The 24,674-nt window shown below is 46.1% G+C and overlaps 1 protein-coding gene across 2 annotated transcripts in view; it reads left to right on the forward strand.

Annotated features, from left to right (window-relative positions):
* The window catches only part of TNPO2 (transportin 2), a 179,546-nt gene that overhangs the window by 41,012 nt on the left and 113,860 nt on the right, over positions 1-24,674 (forward strand). For both annotated transcript variants that reach the window (XM_086950639.1, XM_086950640.1), the window contains exons 6-9: positions 2,158-2,291; positions 11,885-11,966; positions 12,319-12,441; positions 20,610-20,728. In XM_086950639.1, the coding sequence (XP_086806765.1) occupies positions 2,158-2,291; positions 11,885-11,966; positions 12,319-12,441; positions 20,610-20,728 (458 nt within the window). The remainder of the gene's footprint in view (positions 1-2,157; positions 2,292-11,884; positions 11,967-12,318; positions 12,442-20,609; positions 20,729-24,674) is intronic.

Consider the following 24,674-nt stretch of genomic DNA (forward strand, 5'->3'; position numbering starts at 1 on the left):
TATTGGTGGACTCCGATTCGATGCCCCCAATGGTAAGTTTAGCCTTAGGGTCGACATATAGTGCCTTGATGGATTTAACACACGGTCCGAAGTTGTTTAATTCCAAGACTCCCCATAGGAATTAGCAAGAGACTCGATCGAAAGCCTTCTCGGCGTCAAGCAGGATCATCGACATCTGGCCCCCCGTCACTCCCATGATGTCAAAAAGGGAGATGGCTCTACGGGTGTGATCTGTAGTGCCCGTACCGGGGATGAAGCCATGTTGCCATGGGGAGACCAGATGTTCGACAATCCTGCTAAGCCGGTTAGCGAGAATCTTGGCATAGAGCTTCGTATCGGAGTTTGAGTGAAATGGGTCGACATGAGGATGGCAACTCGGGAGGTTTTCCTTTTTTGGGGAAAATAGCTATGTTTGTGTTTATCCATGATTCAGGTGGGATGCCATGCCATTGGACCCCACGGAATAGATCTAATAAATAAGGGATGATCTGCTTTCCAAGTATTTTATACAGATCAAGGGGGATTTTATCTGGGCTTGCGGCTTTTCCGTTCGCCAACTGTAAGTGCTACTTCAAGCTCGGTACCTGAGATTTCTTTTTCAAGGTCTTCCTAGTTGGTTCATCAATCGTTCTAATTAAATCTGAATCTTGAAGCCAGTCATTTAGAAAGTCTTTTGTGTCTGCTACCATTGCTTGATCCTCGTTTTGATAGTTTTTGATAGTAGCGTTGAAAGGCCCCTGCGATGTCTACAGATGACGTATGTTTCTGTCCCTCAAATTCAATAGATTGTATGGCATTATGAGATTTTTTCTGGCGTGTTCGAAGGGCAAGTTGTTTCCCCACCTTTTCCCCATTTTCATAAACATTATTTTGATTCGCCTGAAAGGTTTCAGCTGCTTTTTGGGTCAAGCCGCTATTGATCTCTGCTTTGAGGACTAATATTTTACGCAAGGTTTTGTCACACTCTTCCCCTTGGTGTATCTGGGTGGCATGTTCTTCTAAATTTGCTAATTCGGAATTAAGTTGTTCGTTTAGCCTATCCTGGTCTTTCTTACGTTTAGCCACAAAAGTGATGGTCTCCCCCTTTAGCGCCGCTTTAAAGCAGTCCCTAGGGGCACTATACTGATTATAATCGAAAAATTCCTGTGCCCAGAGCGTGATATGTTGTGTACTCTTTTGGCCAGGAGTTTTCGATCAAATGACCATTGACTGTGAGGCCTCTTATAGTTGGTGACATCGAGGGAAAGGATAATCGCATTGTGGTCTGACAGTGTTTTGGGAGATTTAACAATCACCACGTTTGCGGCATTTTCCATAGAGGTCATTATATAATCGATCCGGTCATATTTATTGTGAGGAAAAGAGAAATAAGTATATCCAGGATCGTTTCTATCTTTATTGTGAGGAAAAGAGAAATAAGTATATCCAGGATCGTTTCTATTTTTCAGAGTCCAGATGTCAATTAAATTATGGCTATGCATAAGTTGCCTTACTGCCCTATACACTTTAGGCTTACGTCCATTATAAATCTGCTGTAATTGACTGTTCAGTGTATAACCCAGAGCTACATTAAAATCTCCACAGACAATCAGTGAGCCTGCCCAGGATGCCAATTCGAGCTCAAGAACTTGGAAAATCTGGGGGTCATCCTGGTTCGATCCATAGAGTGAGCAGATGGTAATGCCTAAGTCAAGTTGAACTATAACCCATCTACCATGGGGATCAACCAATCTGCGCCTGGGTTGACCCAAAATAGTTTTTGCTAAAATAGCAACCCCTCGTGTCTTAGACGTTTGTGTTAAAGCAAGAATATTATAGCCAGGTATTTTTAGATGCTCCTTGTCCCCCACTGGGATGTGAGTCTCCTGTAAACAGAGTATGTCATAAGAGCCATGGCGAAATGTCAGATAGAGTTGTGCCAGTTTACCTCTGTCATTGAGACCTGCGATATTCCAGTTACATATTTTTCGCTTCCCCATTGTATTTATTCAGCATTTAAACTATTAATAATACAACATGACATTTTTCGCCTAGATAAATGACCACAGTTTCCACTTTCCCAATTTCCTTAAAATTAGTTGTACATCGCTTGTTACTGAACTTAATGTATCATTTGTGCATTCGAACTTGCTCTTTTTAATTGTTCCTTTTTCAAAGGGAGCTTTTGGAGCCTTGCAGAAGATTTGTGAAGATTCATCTGAACTACTGGACAGTGATGCCCTGAACCGACCACTCAATATCATGATTCCAAAATTTCTACAGTTTTTTAAGCACTGCAGTGCTAAGATCAGGTGAGTATCACCTGTTGGTCTGAAAGAGGGGTATGCAAAGTGCAGTCTTGCCACGTTTCATACTTTGATTTAAAACTTGTGAACTTAGAGTTTGAGGGAAGTAACACACCATTGCAGTGTTAGAAAATGTTGCCACGCCCCCTACAGTGACACAACTGCTTCATTAACCACCAAATGCCTTGCTCGACATTTTTATTTTGCAATCTGTAATTGCCTCCTGCGAAACTGCACTGTTTTACTTTCTGTAGCTCATTGTTTGGGAGAGTCCTGACAGGGAGCAAATGAAACCCTGTCAGCTGCCTGTGGCTTGATGTCTCGCACTTCCCTGCTAGGACTTCAGCTGCAACAACTGTAGCTAAATCTTCACCATAAGCAAGTGAGGTTTTGGAGCGTGAATCTTTCTGGATTCACTATGCTGTGCATTATTCTGTGGTCTTGTGGCTGGGTCCGGAGTCGTAGTCTGTTTTTTTTTTTGGGCCCTAGGTGGGTGTCGACGTCCCACCATTTGGTGTACTCCCGTGACCTCTGCGTGCTTCCCCCCCAGAAGCGCCCACCTTTGGGCGCCATCTTCAGAATCTTTTTTTCCGCCGTTGGGTCTGGATCGTCACCGAGGAGTTCCAGAAAATTTTGGAAAGAGGAAAAAATCAACAAGAAAATCAACGAAAAGTTGAAGTTTACATCTTACAACCAGGGACAGAGAGCCGGGACAACTAAGTAGAGGAAGATAAAGAAATTCGACGTCCAACGGCGAATGCGCACACAGGGGGCCCCCTGAGTGCTGGTATAGACAAAACCCATTCAAATTTTGCCGTAGTTGCCACCACAAATACGTGCAAAAGGACAGCATCCGGTCTGTAGCATCTGCCTGAAAATCGACCTCGAAAGCAAGGATTGCAACGCCTGCTCGGCATTCACCCCCAAGACCCTCCGAGTGAGGGACAGCCAGACAGGATAGCGAAGTACACCATGCAGGGGGAAAAGACAACCCCCGTGACTCCTGGACTTGGGCCTCCAGTTGGGAAGAGGACAACATCGCCGAGGGACCAGATGACTACACGGTCACAGCGTCCAATAAGTCGACAAAGGAGGTAAGATGTCGACCCCGACAGACTCGCGAAAAAGTGAGCCAAAGTCCTTGAAAGGAGCACTGGTGTCGAAGCAATCACCAGCCACAGCTGCGTCCACGGACAAACAGCCCGGCGGATCCTTCGAAAAGGACTCCCAGCCGGCAAAAGCACAAGAAAAACCTAGGCCGTCGAAGAATGCCCCGAAAAGGCGCGTTCGACGCCGAAGAAAAAGGAGGCAAAGGTGACTTCGACATCGAAGAGAAATGCGGAAACTCTAGACTCCGAACAAGCGGCCGAAATGGAGAGGAAGAAAAGAAGGCTTGAAGCCAAAATAGACAGTATCCTCTAGAGCGAGAAGGATTTCGACGAACGGATGAGCAGCTACACCATCCCTTGGAAGCCCTTGATAGTTGTCAAAGCTGAAGTCTAGGAGGAGTTTGACGCTGTCTACCCGCCAAAAACTCTAGAGCCAGCAGAACAGATCGACGAGGGCATGTATTAAGAGGGAGAAGGCAAGGAAGATCGAGAAACCAACTTGTAATCGACTTCCTTAGTGGCAGAGGACCTGGATTGGGAGGACCTCGACGCAGAAAGCCCAGAAGAAGCCGTAGCAAAATGGGATTATGCATGTTCAAAGCTTGCTTACCACCAGCGATGCGGTCTCTTGGATTGGTTTGAAATAAAACCTTTAAAGGTGGATTCTGAAGACCAATCTGTCGCATTCCTAATATCTTCCAACCTATCTCCCACCTTCACGGCTTTGGAGGCCATTGCTTTCCTAGTGGTGTATGGCAGAAAATTTGGCTTCTGCCATAATCCATCTTACCCACCCAGCAATGGAAGGAGAAGATATGGCCATGAGTGGTTTCCGAAGTGCATTCAGTAATTCTCTCACCCGGAGGTCTATCCTCCGCCGTCCTCTTTGTAGCCATTAAGACACCTTACTGCACAAAGCTTGGGGGCAGTTTCAAAAGCAGGATAATTTACCTACCTGGTATTGTTGGTCCCTAGAGATGATAAATGTCACCCTTTCTGGGGTAAATACTCATGCTGTGATGTCTAGGGCTCTAACATAAGATACTCTTGCAAGAAACAAGACCGAGGAGCATAGCCCGCTTCGCAGAGACTTACTTCTGGAAAGATATTGGTTTACTTGCCAGCCTATCAAAAGAGGCAGCACCAAGTTCACGTCCCACAGGCCTGAATATCTAGGCGCTGGGGGTTGAGACACCCGAATACCCTTCAGCAGTTTGGACACCCACGGGTGATCTCCGACTGGGGCGTTCTTCATGGGTAAGTTCCTTGACAAAATGGCAGTGCAAGGAAGGGACTGTGCAGTAAGCTAGGCCTGAGCCAGCTAGCTCTGCTAGAAATGCAGGATATCTGTAAGATGCGTGCCCACGGTATCCGGGTGTGTCTCCACACATCTATGAACCCATCGTCTCCAAGCTGATCTGTATCGCTTGAAATCCTCCACGCCATGAGATGTAGATGGCCTTGTATCACCATATGATGCAGGCAGCCCTAGGAGTCCCATAGGAGCTCGGCAAACGATGGAAGTCGAAGTGGTGCCATCCATAAGAGTTCCAGGAGGAAGGGGGAACTATGCCTTAGAACGCCATGTCGGTGTCGCCAGAATCAGACGTTGTCTGACTTGAGCTGCTACTCTGGGTATTAGGAGAAAAGAAGGGAACGCATAAGCATGCCCCCTTGTCAAATTCTACAGAAAAGCATTCATTGCCACGGCCCCCAGGTCCAGTTTCAAACTAACTTAAAGAGGAATCTATGCGTTCGGTCTGGATGCAAACAGGTCTACCGAGCGGAGACCCCACTAGTCCACCAGGGCCCTGAAGTCTACTGGATTCGGCTGCCAATCGCTGGTGGAAGAGTCTGAAGTTCCAGTCCGCTACTATATTCAGAGACCCCTGCAGTTATTCTGCGGTCACCGAGATCTGTTGTTGAAGGCAGTAGTACCGAAGTCCTTGGCCATCTCTGCCAGTGCCCTCTTTCTGGTACTCTCCAGTTGGTTGATGTACTGGACTGAGGTCGTGTTGTCCATCCCGGATAGCACACAGCAGGAGAGTTTATCCCTTATCAAAGAGCGGATGGCAAAGGAACCCGCTAGGAGTTCCATACAATTGTGTGGGCCCAATTCACCCTCTGTCCATCTACCTCCCATGGAGACCTCCCCCACATCTGGCTGCCCAGACAGCTGGCATCTGACTCGATCACCAACTGGGAGGGACCCGAAGATCGCCCTCCCTTTCCATGCTTCCATGTGATCCATTGCAATTCCGTCCTGTCCTCGTCTGTCCGCGAGATCAGTTCGGAGTATGGTATTCCTTTCCGGAGATGAGCTGCTTTCAGTCGCAATGCTCGATAGTGCAGCAGGCCTGGGAATATGTCTTGGATCGAAGACCATAATAAGCAAACAATCCTGGATAGAACTGCCTGAGGGAGATCCTGTCCCTGTGTAGCACCTTAGTCAGCTCCTTCTTTATCTTTTGTATCTTCACCTCTGTTAGGCAGAGTGGGGCTGTTGTGGGATCCATGAGGAATCCAAGTTCTGAGAATGAGTCCATTCCAACTTCTGCTCGTTGGTCACAAACTCAAACTCCTGGAGTTTTGCAATAGTTCTCAAATGGGACACTAGCTGCGATCGCAATTGGTCCATCAGGAGAAAATGGTCGAGGTAGATCAACCGTATGCCATTTGTCTGGAGGATCTCCACCACTGGCTTGAGCAGTTTGTAAAGCACCACGGTGCAGTGGAAAGGCCAAAAGGTGGAGACTGGAACTCAAACACCTGGTCCCTCCAGGTGAACTGAAGGAACCAGCGCTTAGGTAAAGAAATGGGAACTTTCAGATGTGCTTCCTTGAAGTCTAGACGCACCATCCAGTCGTTCTGTAATTGCAGATCTCTTAGGGGGTGGAAACCCTCCATTTTGAAGTGGTGATAAACTAGTTACTCGAAGTTTCTTGGGTTTATTACTGGTCGAAACCCTTGTTCCTCCTTTTGTCCCAGAAAGTGATTGCACAATAACCCTCGAGGGTGCAAGATGGATCTGATTCGCTCCCTCGGAGAGAAGATCCTGCACCTCTGAGTCGATCAGCCCCATATCTGCCTCTGAGAAACTAAAGGTCGCAGTCTGGATGTAGTATTCTATGCAATAGCCCCTTACTGTTTCCAGGACGCACAGGTCTGACATGATCTCTTCCTGTCTGTGGGCGAATAACTTTAGTCTCCCTTCGAACTCTTGAGGGAAAAAGTGGGTATTTTGTTACCATTAAAACCTCCTGGGGTATAAGCTCCGCCTCTGGCCCAGTGGCTCTGCCTCTTCAGGTTCCTCTGTTAGGGTAGAAGGTCCCTGTCTGCCATCATTCCAGCTGTTTTGCAGGCCTGGCCTCTGTAGGAGCCTGACTGGAAGCCACGGCCGGAGGAGCTACCCCTCCCACCGCCACACAACCTCTTCAAACCTCGCCCGGCGAAAACCTTCCCCAGAAATCTTGTTTTCACTTCAGGACTGGGCCTTATCCAGGGCTGAAACCGTACCTCATTGTCTATCAGCTGGCGCATTTATTTTTCGTTCCACACGTACCGCCACCTTAGGGCCTGGGAGCTACACTGAGTTTCTTGGGTGATATGTCCCCTCTGGCTTGAACATGTCACAGGGTGGTGTCCCCTTTGAATGAGCCAGAAGCTGCCGATCCGGGGCACCAAGGCATGCCATAATCCCCTCTATCCGAGGACCTCATCTCAACCGTACCACCCTCCTCGGATCGGGAAACCCCTTGTCAGGTTCTGCCATATAAGCGACAGGGTTGCCAGTATCTTGGGGTGAGTCTTACTCCCCAGTAGAGTGCGTTCTGCAACCTGCATGCACTCTTCCAGAAGCAGTCCCTTGAATGGTCGAACCCTTCCAGGTGCTCCGCCCTAAATGTATAGCCTTTGAAGAGGGTACAGTGGAAACGCTACTAGGTCCTGCCTCCATATCCCCATGGATCCCTTGACCCCTCGAATAGACATGTGCAGAGAGCTTGTCCAAACTATCCTGCAGCGGTGCCAAAGATCTGGAAATTGCCTGAGAAAGGAGCTTGCCACCCCTGCAGGGAGGTGGCGCTGTGGGGGCAAAGTCTGGGGAGTAATCATGATCCTTGCAGGATCCATCTGTTTGAGGGTGTGAGCACCAGATTAAAATGTTATCGCCCTATAGATACTGAGGGCAGCCCCCTCGCAGGTTCTCTGGTGATGTGCTGTGGTTTTAAGGCAGCAAAGAAAGCCTCCTCGTATGGCCAAATGCCTTATTTTGTACCGTCATGCGAGAGTTAGTAGGGAGATAGCGTGTCCACGCTGTATAAATGAGCATTCAATCACCTACCAGGCACACCACAACTCCCTAACATGCTTGCGTACCTGAGAAGCGCAGTCTTAAACTAACGCACTGTGTCTCAGGCCGCAGACAGAACGAAAGTACCTCCCCCCGCCCACTTACCGGCACCGTCCTAGAAACCAGCGCTCTGACCGAAGCCTGCAGCGCGATAGAAATTGCCACAGTTAAAGCAACAGCTAATAAAGCAACCGGTTATCAAATGTCAACTGTGCACGTTGAATACCAAGCAAGAATCGGTTCAGAACTGCCCCCCACCAAACCCCCCCCCCCCCCCTCTCAAACTCGGACAACTCCAGTGAGCGGTGATTGCAAAGAAGAATTTAACTGGCACAGCAGTGCAAAAAGAGGAAGGACTGCTGACCACGAGGATATATATGTTGAGATGGACTGTACTGCTATTGGCTCATGGTTACCATGGACTCCTTCCAATGGGCTCATGCGAGTTGTAGTGGGGCTAGTATTTTTTAATTTGTTGACTTTGAACCTGCTGTTAATAAAAAGTGAAGAAAGTTATGCATAATCCTCGCCTCCGGTCCTGACCTAGAATCCAGTCTTTACTGTATTTCTCAAAGTAAAATTATATGAAGATAACTTACCTGCTACTGAGTCTGTCGTGGCTCTAGCAATTAAAATAACTTTTTACAGACATTGGCCGGGATTCATTCTTTGTGTGTAATCATTTCTTGTTTGAGTGTGTACAACAATTGATTAACACTACCCCCTGATAAGCCGGACGGCTCAACCACACTGTGTGTGAGTGCCATCTTTCTTGCATGGTATGCCCCCACTTTTTGCTGAATTTCTGATGCACTTAGACCGAGTGTGCCCTGGGCTCCTGCCAATCAGGTGCCCAGGTCGTGTGCTCTTTCCCTAAAACTGTGTTGAAGCTAAAACCCAATTGGCATCTGAGGTGACATGTCCGCCCCTGGTAAATGGTACCCTAGGCATTGTGACCAGAGAAGACCCCTAATGGCTGCAGCACTTGTGCCACCCTTAGGGGACTTGCACCCTGACACACAAACACACACACACACTACCTTTGCAGGCTGAGTGTCCTGGTGCAGAACTAAACAGTCAACATGACACACCCCCCTGTGCGCAATGCCCACAAACCCACTGGCCTGGCATACATCAAGTCGCCCCTCTAGCTGGGTGCCCTATGCCAGTGGTGTGGGCACAGGTGCATGAGCCCTGTGCCTCTACAGTACCCGGGGCCATTCCTGGGCACTGTAAATTCAGTGATGCCATTAAGAGTATGTGGTGCTGGGAGGTTGTCATTACGAACTCCACAGCACCATTATGGCTACCTTGTGGAATGGCAAGTTTGATATCAAACTTCTCAACGCATCAAACCCAGACTGATGCTGTTGTGAGATTTAATGTAAAATGCACTACAGTGGGCATCTTGGAGATGCCCCCTGAAACCTAACCTACAATCCAAGTCTTGTCTGAGAGGCTGCCACCCAGCAGACATGTTGCTGGACCCCTGGGTGGAGAGCCCCCGCTCTCTTGGGCCTGTAACAATGCTCATCCTGGGCGAGGTGCTAGGTCTTCTTCCCCAGGATGGGCAGGGGGAAGCTTCAAAGGTATGCCACCTTTGTGAGCTTCTCCAGGCCACTTGCTGTACTCAGCAACTGGTCCCCACTGGTTCTGACCCCCACTCTGGTGGGAAGATTGCCGGGAAACCCTACGTGAGGAAAGGGGTGTGCCAGCCTGTGCCAACTCCACCCCTCAGGTGGGAGAGGCGAGGTAAAGCACAACTCCGGGCTCCGGCCATCTTGAGGATTGGAAACCCTGCCCAATCAGAGATAGGCTCCTGCCCCCCTCCCACAGGAAAGGAGCAGGATAGGGGTTGTACTCACCCCAGGACAGATACCTATTGGTCCCTGCCTTTCCCCTACCTTCTAACGCCCCTAAATTTTGTATTTAGGGACACCTTGAACCTTCCTTCCTCAGATCCAGATTTTGAAACCAGAAGATCTGCAGTGCAGCTGCTAACAAGAGGACGACGCCAACTGACTTGGCCCCAGGCCTGTTGATCCTTGAACCTGCTTAAGCTAAATCCTGGCTTCTCCTGCAGGCAGCAACATCGAGAACCCCGGAGAACCTGCCTGCCTTGACCCTCTTAAAGACTGGGATCCCCATGAGCAGTGGGGCTGCTCAAACAGCAATACCCCTGTTGCCAGCCAAGAACCACGAATCCAGCCCACTCTGCACCCGCTGAGCACGGCCTGTGCCCGAGTGGACAAAGACCCTGAGGACGTCCCCCAGGCGATTCTGACCTGGAATCCAGTGCCCAAGGATCCCCCCGCCAACCGCAACCAGCAGAGGATAAGATTTCCTGACACCTCTGCACCTGCCGACCCCTTGTGCCTGACTCCGGGGTGCCCACCTACCCTCCAAGATCCCAACTTACCCCTCGAAGTGTTGGTCGCTCCAGAAGATCCTCCGTCCCCGAGCCTGCAGCCTTAGTTCCCTTTTCAAGATCTCCATTGAATATCAAGCGCCCAACTGCTCAAAAGCTCCCTGCACCCAGCCGCCCGAGTGCCCCTGGGAGTGCAACCGTTGTCCTATCCTACTTCTCCATTTGCCCTGAGCAAGTGACCAGGAGCCCAGCTCCCACAGCCGCGTAGCCAGCAGCCACCAACCGAAGGCCCCCTGCCTCTCATTGGATAACATTGGGCTGAACTACCTCTGCACCCGGCTGCCCCAGTGCTGCTGAGGGTGTACCAACTGTACCTACCTGACCCTGGGAGGCCGTTGAGTCTATGCCCATAACCTTAACTCTACCAGTAGAGTACTTGGCTAAAAGCCAATAACTTACTTTTCTTCCATAGGCTAACATTGACTTGTTTCACTTGGAAATGCTTCATCTAAAATCAGCCAGTCAACGAATTCAGATTTGCTCACCTGTTATCAGGAGAGACCTCAGTGCTGCATCTTTGAGCCCAGTACTGACCCTGAAAAGTGATTCTAACCGTACTTACCAGTAACTTGAATTTCGTTTCATAGGATATCATTGCCTGCATTTTGCTGAAAAAGGTTTTCAAGTGTCGCTTTTTGAAACTTACAAATATTCTTTAAAAATCGTGCCAACGATAAAAACGTAATTGCTTGCCCGTTTTAGATAATGTCCCAGTGCTGAACCTAGGAGTCCAGCACTGGATTACAAAATTAACGTAAACATACTTCACCTGCAAACTGAATTTCCTTCTATAGGATAACATTGGTAATTTCAACTGAAAAAGTTTTTAAGTGTCAACTTTTAAAATACAATAATATTCCTTAAAAATCGCTACTGTAACCAACGCTTTTACTTAACTGTTTACAGGACATGTACCCAAACTGAATCTAGGATCCAGTCTTGAAGTTAGAAAAGTAATCTACAAAGTAACTAATTGCATTGAACTAGAAAGTCCCATTGAGCTCAATGTTGCATTGCTTGAAATTGTGTTGCCTATTGCAACAAACTGTGACTATTGTATTCAAAGAGTCTATTGCCTATTTGATAAGTGTTTAACTAAAGGAATCCATTCTGAGAGTATATTTTGCTACCTTGTTGGTTCTAACAAAAAAACTATATATATATATATATATATATATATATATATATATATATATATATATATATATATATATATATATATATATATATATATATATATATATATATATATATATATAGCAACACACTTCCAAACTATTCCGCTCGGAAAAGACGGCAAGCACTCCGATGTCGTGATTATTCCAATAAATTTATTTCCACACCCCCGACAGACGCGCTTCGCTCACAGGCTTCGTCAGTTTGATGACGAAAAAAAAAATATATATATATATATAATATATATATGCATTCCTGTTTCTCCGCAGAGATTTTGCTCGTGCACTCCAGAATCAGTATTTAACAATCAGCGATCCACTCCCAATCAGTGGTTAGATTTTCTTTATTTCATAACAGCTCAGCCAGCAGCAACTCTACGCGTTTCAGTCTTTACCAAGACCATGCTCACGAGACAGTCAGTCAGTGTTGGCTGTTCCCTAGTTTATTCGAGGCTGTGAATTACTTCATCTAGATTTGTTGTGCTTTAGTGGTGGTTCTGACTTGCTGTCCTTGTTCTTTCTTCCATTATGAGTAGATCCCATGCTGTTGCATGTGTGAACCAATTCATCATGGATCGGGCCCAAGCTTTGATGGACAATATTGACACATTTATTGAGGTGAGTAGCTTATTAGGAGTCTGCCTGATTGGGATGTCAAGGCTGGTAGAGCGTTACCTGTGTAATTAAACTTTCGTGGACTTTATTAGTTAGTAATTTTATCTTGAATGATTGAGGAATGTTTTGGAATCTTTTTCTGTAGTTGACTGCATTTGTATTCTTGATATTTAGGGCAAATTGGGGGTTGGAGTAGTTGAAATATTATTTTGGGGTTGTTGACCATATAATGTTTTTCCCAGTCCAAGGTTAGCTTTTGTATTATGTTTTGGTGTGCTAAGAAAGCTTGCGTCTTCAGTTTGCCTTGCTGCGAAAGAGGCTACTGACTATATTTTTGATTCTCTTCCTTCTCTAGCACTTGTTTGCCTTGGCGGTTGATGAAGATCCAGAGGTGCGGAAGAATGTTTGCAGGGCCCTGGTGATGCTCTTGGAGGTCCGGATAGACCGACTGATCCCCCACATGCACAGCATTATACAGGTGAATATTCACAATTGGCTCCTGTCATGCGGAGGGCAGTTTTACTTAATATATATATATTGCATTTTCATAACTACTCAAAAGCAAACACTGATTTCCCTAGCTTCTCTTGCATATATGTCAGACAGGAGAGTAGGTTTTCCGAAGTAAGTGGGCGGAGGTCGGCACATTTTGACACTGATGGGAGTCAAGAGTGGCCTATTCCTCTTGAAGTGTGGGAAGTTCTTTAGCCCTGACAAACCAGAACAAATTGAAGTCCATTTCTGTTTTTAGGTCTCGCCTGTCGATGCGCATGCGCATCGAGCAAGGCGAGAGTATTGGGACTTATCCACTCTTTATCCACACTGCAAGGAATCGTGGCGATTCCTTGCAGTGCCCGTGACTTTTAAGCTCAATGCGCATGCGCATTGAGCTTAAAAGCGCGTGCACGTCCGTCTTTGTTTACCCGCTCCGCCCCCTCCCCTTCCCGCCGTGTCGCATTTCTCCTACCCCCTCTTCCCTCCGTCTTGTTTATTTTACCCGCTCCGCCCCCTCCCCTTCCCGCCGTGTCGCATTTCTCCAAACAGGGTGTTTGTTCGTCAGCGTTGTGCATTTTGTTCCAATGTCTCAACCCACTTTACCTTTTCTATGCAATTCTTGCAGAGAGGCAGCAGCCACCCCATGTCTGCCTCTGACGTCTCTTGCGCTGATCTTACACATCTTAAGATGGGGACGGTCGGCATCTCCAGCACCACTTGCCATCATTAGAGCTGGACTTTGGGTAGCCCCCTTAATAAGCTGCACTCAGCTTATTGCTAGCACACTCTGACGGAAAATACCCTGTCTACTGGCTTTCGCTGCGAATTACCCAATACTCCTGGGCCACTCCTGTCGTCTATCACTAATACCCTTTGATTTGCCTCTTCCCCTGATCCCACTGCCCTAAGGCACTTAATAACCAATGCCCTACTGGTACTCTGCACAGTGCACACCCTCAAATCCCTTTTGCCACGAACGGCCCTTTGCAACCCCGTCTACAGAACTCTTACGTTCTTCTTTCTACTCAATTTTATCGGTCGCACGCTTATGTCCCCTGAAACATATGTGACCCTCTACCCTTGACTCGTCACGGAGAGCAGGGCTCAGGGAATTACTATACACTGAATCTGCTCCCCTCCTCCCCCCCCCAACACCCTCCTAAACCCCTTATCTCGTTAGAAGCCACCCATATACATGTCAAACACTACTATATTTATGCCGATTAGTACCGATTTTAAAATTGAAAAAATAGCTTATTTCAGTTTTCTTCCGGTTAAACTGCCCCCGTTTTAATATCGACTACCAGGAAAGTAAAGTCCCAAGAATTTTTTGTACCCCCGTCCCTTATTCCGATACCAAAGACTGGCAGGCATGCACCCTTTCAAACTGAAACCCCAGAACACAGGCTCGCTTCCGCAATCCAATGAGAGACATGGACTACAGCTCCCATAAGAACCCTGCACACGACCACCATATTTGGTGTGTGTCATAGTAGGCTATAAAATAAATCACTTCACCAACATAGGAAGGTATTAGATAAGGGGGTAAGTATCGTGTGCTTCAAAGGAAATACAGGGAGCGCTAAGTCAATTTTTCGCCCGCTCCCGTTCCACCCGTGAATACTCGACTCCGCTTCAAGATGGCGGCTTTACCGTGAACATTCGATGCAGTCCGTTTTCATGCTCAATTTTTCTGATGGAAAGGTAGAAGGATCCAGATGACTCAGCGCTTGGCTGCTCGTGTCTGCATTTGCGGGTGAAGGGCGCCGGGAATGAATTAGTGCAGCCTGGGAAGATGGCCTCCAATGAGCAACAGAGGCAGGTGAGAAGGTAGAAAAGTAAATGGTGATGGGTTATGTCCCCTGCAAGAGAATCGTTAGCAGCTGCACTTTCTTGCCTAAACGTTAGTTCTATAATTCGCTACTTTCTCTGCATTTCCGTTCCACCACCTGGCTCAGTTATGCCCCTGCTTGATTGTCTCTACCACACCTGCTTGCAAACGTCACTGCCTCGCTGCAGCTCAAACCACTGTTGTGTATTGACCAAACACAACTTACGTTACTGATTATATATCACTCACTGTATTATCTTTCCAGCAATTCACTTCTGTCTCACGCAACTGCGTCGATGTGGGCAAGCCAGGAAATGTAACGGTTAGAGGAAGGCATAGCCAGGAATCTGGCTTTCTGAATCAAACAGGAGCTAAACCATACACTATTCGGCTTGTAAATGATGCAGCAACGGCCATATAAGACATGATAAATGCAGAGTTATGCTGAACATTTGGTTCCTTCTTCAACGTTTGTCTTTTGCTTTGTGGAACTATTATTTTTATTAAGTCGGTCTGCAGTGCACCCACGCACGTGCCTTCAGCCGCAGGTCGGCGGGACAAATGTAACGAATGTTACAAGAGTTAAACAACCAACCCTAAACGCGTTCCCGCCCCTTCCCTCAGATCTGACCCTTTTTTTCGACTCTTTGACAGGACACAATACGAGCGTTCGACCCAGTTTACATTTCGGTATTACTTGTAGCTTTACCCCGTGTCACTTCTGTCTTCTCCTTAAGCCCTTTGATTTGACCCCACTTCCGTTTGAGCTGTGATAAAGACGGTTAATTTCTTAGGCCTGTTAGCTCAATCTTTAATAAGGGTGGGTGAACGTGGTCCCCATAATGTCTGAAACCCCTGTTCCAGGGTGACAGATCTTCTACACCTATTTGCCCCTATACGCACTATATCCGTGACCGGTGGGGGGAGGGAGTATCTTGCTTGCTCCCCAATAAACTAGGAGCACTTGCTTGCCCCCCAATAAACTAGGAGCACTTGCTTGTTTGTTGTAGTTGCTTCCTTCATTTATAATTCTGCCATTAGTGTGCTGCAATACAAAGAGAAACCTGTATGCCAATCCTCCGCAAGATGTACTCATCAGAGAGACGGAATTGTCTGCATTCCGCATTTAATCTCTGTAGTTGTGTACTGTTGTCACCAAAGTTTGTAGCTCAATTGTCTCTTCTTGCTCTCCCTACCCTCGGTCTTGGTTCTTATGGTATGTTTCACAAGGAGCATACGTTGAGCAAAGGTCTTCAATTCAGGTAATGCCCTTTCGCTTTACAAGATCTAGCCACAGGACTGTACACTGGGTTTGCCTCAAGTCCTATGTTGCATCTCACGACTTCTTTATGAATTGAATTGGTGGTGTTTCTCACATGAGAATGCATTACACCTGTCTAGTCATTTGTTAACAGATTCTCAAAATGCTGGCAGGGGAGAAGCAGTCAGTACCTTTATGGCCAGAAAGGCTGGAATAATTCTGGTTGCTGTGTCCAAGAAGATCATATCTGCTCATCGAGGTTTCTAGTTCGGCCTTCTGCATCCGATTGGGCAGCTGCTTTGTAGGCCCTGCAGTACCTCACATTTCAAGGTGGACACTGTGCAGCCCCCTCTCTCGAACTGTGGCTCGTTTCTCTGATGGAGGCACATTTCTCTACTGAGAAAGTGGGTTCCTGTTGCAGTAAACCCACCACCCCCAAAAACACTTTTTGCCTGGCTTTTGATGGAACTTTCACTGAGGTTTACTGGGACCATGCTGTCCAGGTTCCCAGTACCAGTGTTCTTTCCCTAAAATTATACCACGACTGGCAACTTCAGGAACTCCTGTAAGTCCCTAGTAGATTGTACCCTGGTACCTGGGCATTTGGACTGAAGATGATCCCCTAGGGACCCCTCACCTCAGAGGTGCCTCCTGAAAACCTACCAACCCTGGTGTGGTCTGATTGGCTTCAGGCAACCTGCCACTAGACTTGTTTCTGGACCCCTGTGGCCAGAAGCAAAGCACATCCTGGGCACGGGGTTTCACCTTCACACCTAGGATGAGCACAATGCTTGAGAGGGAAGCTTCAAAGGCTGTAGCGCCACCTCAGCCTCTGTAGCGCCACCTCAGCCTCTGTAGCGCCACCTCAGCCTCTGTAGCGCCACCTCAGCCTCTGTAGCGCCACCTCAGCCTCTGTAGCGCCACCTCAGCCTCTGTAGCGCCACCTCAGCCTCTGTAGCGCCACCTCAGCCTCTGCATAGCTGATAGCAGCAGATGGCAGCCCCTGGTTTAAACCTCCACTTTTGGACGGGAGGACTGGCGGGATAACTTAGAATAGGAGATGTGCCCCCTTTCGCCAACTCCACCCCTCAGGTGCTGGAGGCGAAGTAAAGCAAATTTTTCAGTGCCTGCCATCTTGAAGATGGTGTGACTAATCGAGTCTGGGCTAGGGCTATGCCCCCTCCCACAGGAGAGTGGCACAGTGGGTGTATCCACCCCAGGTCCCTACCTTTTACTCCTCCTTAATGCACCTAAATATAGTATTTAGTTGGCATCCCCAGACCCTGAAATCAGATCTATGAATACCTAAGAAGCCCAGACATCAAAGACCAGCATGAGAGAAGGACTAGTGACCAACACCACACCAGTCCTGCCGGCTTGTTTGCTGCCTTTCGCCTCTGCTACAAAAAGACGACTTGTCCTGCAGGTCCAGCGACCTCCAAAGCCCTTGGAGGACTGCCTGCCTTAGATAAAGATTCTAAGTCTCCAGTGGACATCGGACCTGTCCAGAAGAAACAGTCTACATAGTTAAGAACTCTGCCCTTAGACACAGTGAACTCTCCTCCAGGTCCACCTCTGCACCAGACGCCTACAGTCAGTCCAAGTGGGCCACTGGTCCTGTGAAGGTTCCACATGCTTCTGAGCACAAGTCCACCATGGGCTGGCCCTGCTGGACTGCCACTTGCTGCTGACAGCCTCAGCTCGAAGAGTCCCCTGACCACGACCTGCCCAGTAAGTGGTTTTCTGACGCCTAAGGACACCCTTCACCCGAAGCCCCTGGTCCTTGGGATCCTGACTGTGCCCCTATGTCCTTTAGGACCGTCAGGGAATCTATGGGTTTTCTCGGTCAGGCCTCCTCGCCTGATCTGCAGCCTTTCTTCAATCTCTAGCCCTCCCATTAAACTGCATTGTGTGCCTGATGCTGTGTTGGCACTCTGCACCCAGCTGCCCCCGTGCTGCTGAGGGCGTATTTTGGTTTTGCCTTGTGGCCCCCCTTGTACTTACCTTAAGATCTGAAGACTGAAACCGCATTCTTGTTTTCCTCTATAGGTTAATACTGTAAAGCTTGAACATTGCCTTGTGTCCACTTATTCCTGACAAACGTTCTTACTTTTTTCACGAACATTTTGGTCTTGAAACAAATCCTGAATGAAGCTTAGTTTCCTAAAATTGTGGTGCATACTTTTTGAATTGTCATTTATTAATCACTGTGTGCGTAACAAATTTCTTGAACTCCTATATATTAGGCCTCTTGCCCACACTACCATAAATGGAGCCCTATAAACTTCTTGGGGAATCTCTAGACTCTGTGCATGATATAACCACTTGGTGGTATTACATGTACAATGCCAGCTTCCTACATCCACCAAGGCCTGATTTCATGTTTTTGTGGATTGATCATATCTTTAATCTAGAGTGACTGCCATCACTCCAGTGTCCCCCAGAGGAGACTCTTGGGCCCACTTTTCCGATGTCCTGGATGGGACGTTTATAAAGCTGTACGCCTGCCCTAAGTTGGTGATGCTTAAATTGGTTTCATCTTGGAACAGCAGTAACTCTTATAAAAATAAACTTTAAAAAGCGCACACCCCTTGCACTATCCATGGCGGACATGATGGCTTTTGTAGCTTTCTGGACGTGGTTTGCAAAGTATGTATCATAATTTTATCTTGAGGGTCCAGAGAGGTTGCCCTGGCTGCAAACTCTTCGCCCCTCTATCAACTGCCAGAACTGAATAGGGGCTAGATCATTTTGTAAGAGCTTAAGCATTGTTTCCAAGTACATTATGCCGGACTTGCTTCTCCACTAATTTCAGGTTGTTTACCTCAGGGCTTCCACGCCCATTGATTTCTTGTCCTGACCACTTTTCTGTTTGAGGATTCTCTTTCCACATTTACCATGCTTCATCCATGCTTGGCCAAGCAGTGTTCCTCTGAAATAAAATCCAGGCTAGGCAGGTGTATGAGTAGCATTATCATTTTTAAGAGATCATTTTGATACTTGACAATGAGTCACTGCGTTCCCGAGAACAAAACAGTATTTCTTTGTTTAGTAGACTTGGTTTTTCAGCATAAGCCTGTTCTAGGTTCACAGACTATGCATTATTTTTCTGCCTAGGGTCTGGAAATCCAAAACCTTAATTTTGTTTTTGTTCTGCACTGTGGATCATCTTTCTTTCGCTACCTTTCTTTTACTAATTCTCCAATTAGTAATTTGCTTTTTTATGGCCAAATGTAATCTCCTTATGTGGCTTAAGCCTTCTGCTGTTCCTGCGGTGCATTCCTTGTATGCCTTTTCTCCTTCCCGCTTTCTCTCCTTGTGAATCTTTTCTCTGACTAACTCCTCACTTTGTCTTCCCTATGCTGTTGTGTAGTCTACCTGCTTCCTTTGAACGTTTCTTTGCATAGCCAGGGCCGGTCTGGCCATAGCGAGCACCGGGCAATCCCCCTGTGCACCGCACGGGTGGGGGCCGGTTTTGGGCCCCTGGGGGCAGTTTTGTTACAGGGCCGTTTTTGCGGCATGGCTGCAAAATCGGCACTGTACCAAAATCGGCGGAAAACCGGCCCTGGCAAAGAACTCGGCGGCACCTCCAACGTCAACCCCGAGTGGGGAGAGGGGGGACGGCCGAGCACTTTGCCAGGGCTGGTTGTGGTTCCCAGTCTGGCCCTGTACTTTTATCCTATACCTTTTTAGGTCTCGCTTGCGCTGTCTGATACATGCTGTATTCGGGTATGGACTTAAAGCTCCACCCATCTTTTCAATAATTGGTTCCTGTTACTGTCCTTTCAAAATGCTTGCTTTTGATTCATACTTTAGCTTGGTAGTACCTCCCTTTTCTACTTTTGTAACCTCCCATGAGACTGGCCTATTTACTTGTGGTGTTACTCTGCAGGTTTCATTAAGTCTGTGGGAACCATTTTCTTAAATCACTTGCTCCTCTCACACGCACTATGCTTTCCTGCAATCTGCAACCTCTTGTTTACAATTTACTACTGATGGGCACTTATGTGGGTGCTTCTGCTGATGCTTTATATTTACAAAAAGCAAACGCCGCCTTTAGATTTACAAAAAGTGCCTGCCGCACCCCATGGCATTGCGCTTTACCTTTAAATATTGTGAAAAACATTTTTTATAACTTACTACTGACATTCAATTTATTTTTGGTAGAATGCGCCACACCGTTCTTTGTTGACCATGACGGCCGTGCTGCTTTGTTTTGCGCTGCGTGGCTTGCCTGACCACTTTTAAAACCTTACTTACTTTGTATTTCTACAGTGCGCCCTGCCACACTTTAACAATGGCGGCGTGCGCCTCTTGTAAGCAGCTCACCGTCCTTTAAGATGCATGCTGTCGTCCTGGCCCGCTCCTCAAATTGGCCATTTTCCTTCCTCTTTAAATCCTTACTTAGGTCCTGCTCCAAAGACCACCCACAGCACATACTGCCTCTTTTCAGCTTCAGCAGGCATGCTTTTCTTTTTGACAGTTTTGGATGGCAGGTAGGGGGCTCGTTTACGATAACTTTCAACAATGTGTATATTGAAACGTGCAGTCAACCATGAGGGCAACCGGGCTCAACATCATGTGATTCTGGGCAAATCACTTGATCTCCCCAGACCTCCCAAAAATGAATGTCCTTGTGTAATGTAACTGGTGCTCATGTAAAGTGATCCAATTTTGACCTTGGGGTCAAGTTCGCGCTACATAAAAACTGCAAGAAAATTAAAGTAAATCCTGTGACTGAATTATTGCTTAACAAGACGGAGCCACCTCTGGCTTGCTGTTTCTGGTTCTGTGGCTCGCTCGCTCTGTTATTTAGGGAGTTTAACACAAACAGATCACAGGAGGCCAGCCGGTGCTGGGAATCCACTGTGTGCACTAGTTTAATTCTCCCCTTTCATAGTTCATTTTGTTTACAAAAAGCACCAAGTACTCATTTTTTTCCCCGCATCCACTCCAAACCAAAACACATAGGTAAAAGACATTGTCATTTACATTAATAGCTCTAACTCGCGCAAATGCGAGACCTACTGCATTGCAAATGCTTGTTTTTTCTTCTCAGTATATGCTGCAGAGGACCCAAGACAATGATGAGAACGTGGCACTGGAAGCTTGTGAATTCTGGCTCACGCTGGCTGAGCAGCCCATCTGCAAGGAGGTTTTGTCTGGGCACCTTGTTCAGTGAGTATCTGCTTTCCGTTTTCTGGACTGGTACAGTAGTTGCAAAGAAATAAAATTGACCAAGCTACATTCTTCGTGTTTCCAATGCAAACAGAAATTGAAAGGCTTTGATTAAGATATGATTTACACATCTGTGTACAAAACCATACTGTTTGGAATTGTTAAGGATGCTCTAAAGACACTAAAAGATGTAGACTTTCTTGCTCTTGCCCTGTGAAGTTGGCAGAAAAATGGTCAAAAGCAGTTGGAAGCAAGCATCGCAGAAAGCATGCAACCAACAATGCAAGAGAAATTACGTTTGGGTGGTAAAGCTGGTTCCTACATAGAAATCGGGTATTTACATTTTAAAAAAGCACGGAGTCTGTACATGCATGTTGACTGACTGCATGTTTTTGCAGCCTAAGCCTTAACTGGGTTGTACACTTTTAGTTGGACCAGGCTCTGAGGCACAATGAGAATGTTGAATATAAAAGGGTTTGTATGTTTTTGCAGTAGCCTTGCTGAAGTGAACATTAGTAACTACTATTTCTGAAAGATCTGGAAAGGACATGAGTGATCAGTGAGCGTCTGTAGACCTAGTGTCCTGTATGTTGTTCAAGATGATACATTTAGACCTAATTAAGTTCACTTTAACCCAAAGAGTCTCTTGGAGGTTGACTAAATTGAGCCAGGTGTTAAGCAACCAGGTTATGTGTTTTCCTGAAGCACTGGTGGCCTTAAATAAGATTTTAGGTTTAGTGGTAACTGACTAAAGAAGGTAGTCTGGACAAAAAGTACAATCATTGGGGTGTGCTCTGTGAAATCTATGTATATGGAGTACTAGTTGGTCTGTGGAACACATCTAAAAAGGCAGTGTGTTTTAGTTGGAAAGATTGGCAGTGTACCATGTTGACTTTGTGCTTATTGGTATGGGGATGTCGGTTTGACTCTGCAGCCTGTATAAGACTTAAAGTGGTGAAGTGACCCAGGTTAGGTCCCAGCACAGCAAGACTAGCCACTTCGTGTTTAGTTGCTTAAGATGGGCACATTAGTGTGATTTCAGTGCCCAGATACAGGGTGTTACAAAAACCCTTTCGGGTCCTCAGAGAGCAGATACAGAAGCTTTCCTGCTCTCAGGGGAAAGAAAGGTGATAATCTGGTGATGTTCCCTCCTTTGAAACGTACGTAAGGAAACCCCAGATCACACTTTAAAGTCTTTTTGTAAATTGGGAATCATTTTTACCTACTTGCTTTTTATCACTTGACCGGGCCTGAACTCTGACTAGCTAAATTGTCAGTGGGATATTGCTTTCAAATTGGCATCGGTGATCATTATTTTGGTTTTGCCAATATATACAATGTGAGCCAAGGGGCACCCATCCATTTATGAACCTTGGGAAAACACTTGAAGTATGAGGCTGTAAGTGAAAGGTTCCTTTAAAGGAGTTGGATATCATCTGTGTTGGAATACAGAAAACCCATCTGATCAAATGATTGCTGCTTTTGGATCATGTCATGTACATATTAAGTAAAGTGGTCAAAGTTCCGAGCCTTGTGCTCTGCCTCCCAAGTCGAGGACCCACTGCCACCATGCATTATAAGCTACTTTTGTAAAAGTTTCAGCCCGTATATTACTTACTATAGACTAAGGGTGTGTAATGTTATCAAATATTTATTTGGCCGTGGAACTGTACGCTTATAAAATCTACCTATACTGTAATAATAATAAATTCACTTGTCCCTTTTGCTGCTATGCACAGATTCCAAATTACGACTGCTTTCTCATTATATAAACTAGCAAATAACTTCTCTGAAAATGCGATGGGTAATATTGGGTTTAGATTCCCGCAAGGTTCTAATTTTTACCACCTTTCTGTAAATCTGTAAACCTCTACAGACTCCGATTTGGAATTGGGAGGAGCGGCATTCCGTTATGCAATTCCACTCTGCTTAGTCATGAGTGGGCTGTTCTTGTACCAAGTTACTTGCACCCGTATTGCAAGAACAAAGGAACAGATTTTTCCTGCTTGAAAATGTCCATTGGAGCTTTGATCAATTTCCTAGGCATTCTGGAAAAAATTGGAAATGTACTCCTGCCCAAGGCAGGAGGGAACGTTTGTGTGGGTTCTTATTATTTTTTTCCTCCGGGGGGGTTGCTCAGCAGATTTTATCTTGAGCAAATATGCATGTATATTTGTTAACAAGGACACAGATATTACTTTTACGATTAGTATGGTTTGCAAGCCTTAGTCTATAAATTCTTGTGATTCCTCCGTTGTAAATCTGCAATAGTGCAATGACGTGTACCAGCAGTGCATTTAGGTGGCTTTCTTTAAAACACAAAAATTGGTGTGCGTTAAATACTTTGTTTATTAAATGATTCCTTAAGTTGCACTCTAGTTGACCCAAACTTTATTTGATGTTGCAGTTTTATGTGTACCTTTTTAGGTTTCGCCTGGCATCCACTGCGCAGCAGTGTTCGCGCACGCGAAATCTTATGTTTAGCAGTACGGGGCTTTGTCCCGCCTGTCTCTTCCATTGGCTAGCTCCATAAATGGAGGCTAGCCATCGGAAGAGATCTGTCCGTTATTCTCCGAGCAGATTTGTGGGCGTTCCGTAGATTTTTTTCTCATTCCGCCCCTTTTTGAACGTCATGCGGCGGTGGGTGGATGTTTTTTTTCTTTTTTTTCGGCATGTTTTGGCCATTTTGGACGTGTGTTTTGCAGGGGTGGGTTGTGCTATTTCAGTTTCCTTGATTTGCTAGCAGGTGGGGTGTGGAATTTATTAAAATATCTACTTGTCCAAGGGACAGGTTGCTTCATAAATCTACTTGTCCTGTAACAAAATCCACTTGTCCCTTTGGTGCCATGTAGTGCTGCCACAAATTATGGAAGCAATCTCATTATATAAGAGCTCTTGTATAGCCTCTCTGATTATGCCAGGGCATATGCCATAGTAGTGTTTGAATACTAGTAATCATTTTATGTTGTCACGTTTCTCCAGTTCTACATTGGGACTAAAGATGGTTGTAAGCAGTAGTTCCAGGGTCGGAATGCCCTTTTGAGTCTGTGCAAATCTACTAACTTGCATGTTTTAAGGGTCCTCAACAAATCTTCTCTAATCTTTCCCATCCAGAGAAATGTAGGAAATTTACTCCTCAGAGTGGCAGACGTAAACCTTCTTTCAGAGTTGGGGAAAAAAGTAGTTGGAGGGAAAATGAACTTTCAAACATCCAAGTTTTCGCATGAGCAAATCTACACATGTATATTTGCTCATGCTAAAATGCAGTTCACAAATATTTTGTAGAAGTACAATTTCTTGCCCTACTAATGTAAATTCTTGTGAATTCACGAAAGCCATATACCAAAGGTACACTTTTGAGACTTCTTTAATAATTTGGCCCCTAATTTGGTCTAGCGTTAACCACTCATGTATGCTCCATGTAAATATATATTTTTTTATATACAATAAAAAATTACAGAAATAAAAAAAAAACATGACCTTTTGTGTTTATTAAAATTCTCTCTGAATCGGCTGGCTTCACTGTGAGGGACAGCATTCTGCTCTTTCACAAGGAGCATATCGGTACACAAAGTAGTTTTGTTTAGTGCCAGTAACTAATGTGGCAGTGTGTGTTTTTTTTAGACCAAAAACTATTTTTGCCTTAGCCAATGATTGTTATAATGGTGAGGGCCCGGCAGCTCTTACATCAATAATGTTTTACAAAAGCTATGCCAAAACAAGTCACGCATTGCCAAAACTAAAAAGCTGACCACCAATGTCAGACCTACTGGCTTTGCCAAGGCTTGTTTATTTGTGTTTCCCATAATCTTATTGAAACTGGTTACAGACATTTTCCAATATAAATATATATGGGAAATACAAGCATGAATCATCACATTTTACTAAATGATGCTGCAATGAAATGGTACCTGAAATTTTACAGTAGTTTAGCTGAATGTTTTTT

This window comes from Lissotriton vulgaris, unplaced genomic scaffold (genome assembly GCF_964263255.1).
Source record: "Lissotriton vulgaris unplaced genomic scaffold, aLisVul1.2 SCAFFOLD_562, whole genome shotgun sequence".
Classification (NCBI taxonomy): domain Eukaryota; kingdom Metazoa; phylum Chordata; class Amphibia; order Caudata; family Salamandridae; genus Lissotriton; species Lissotriton vulgaris.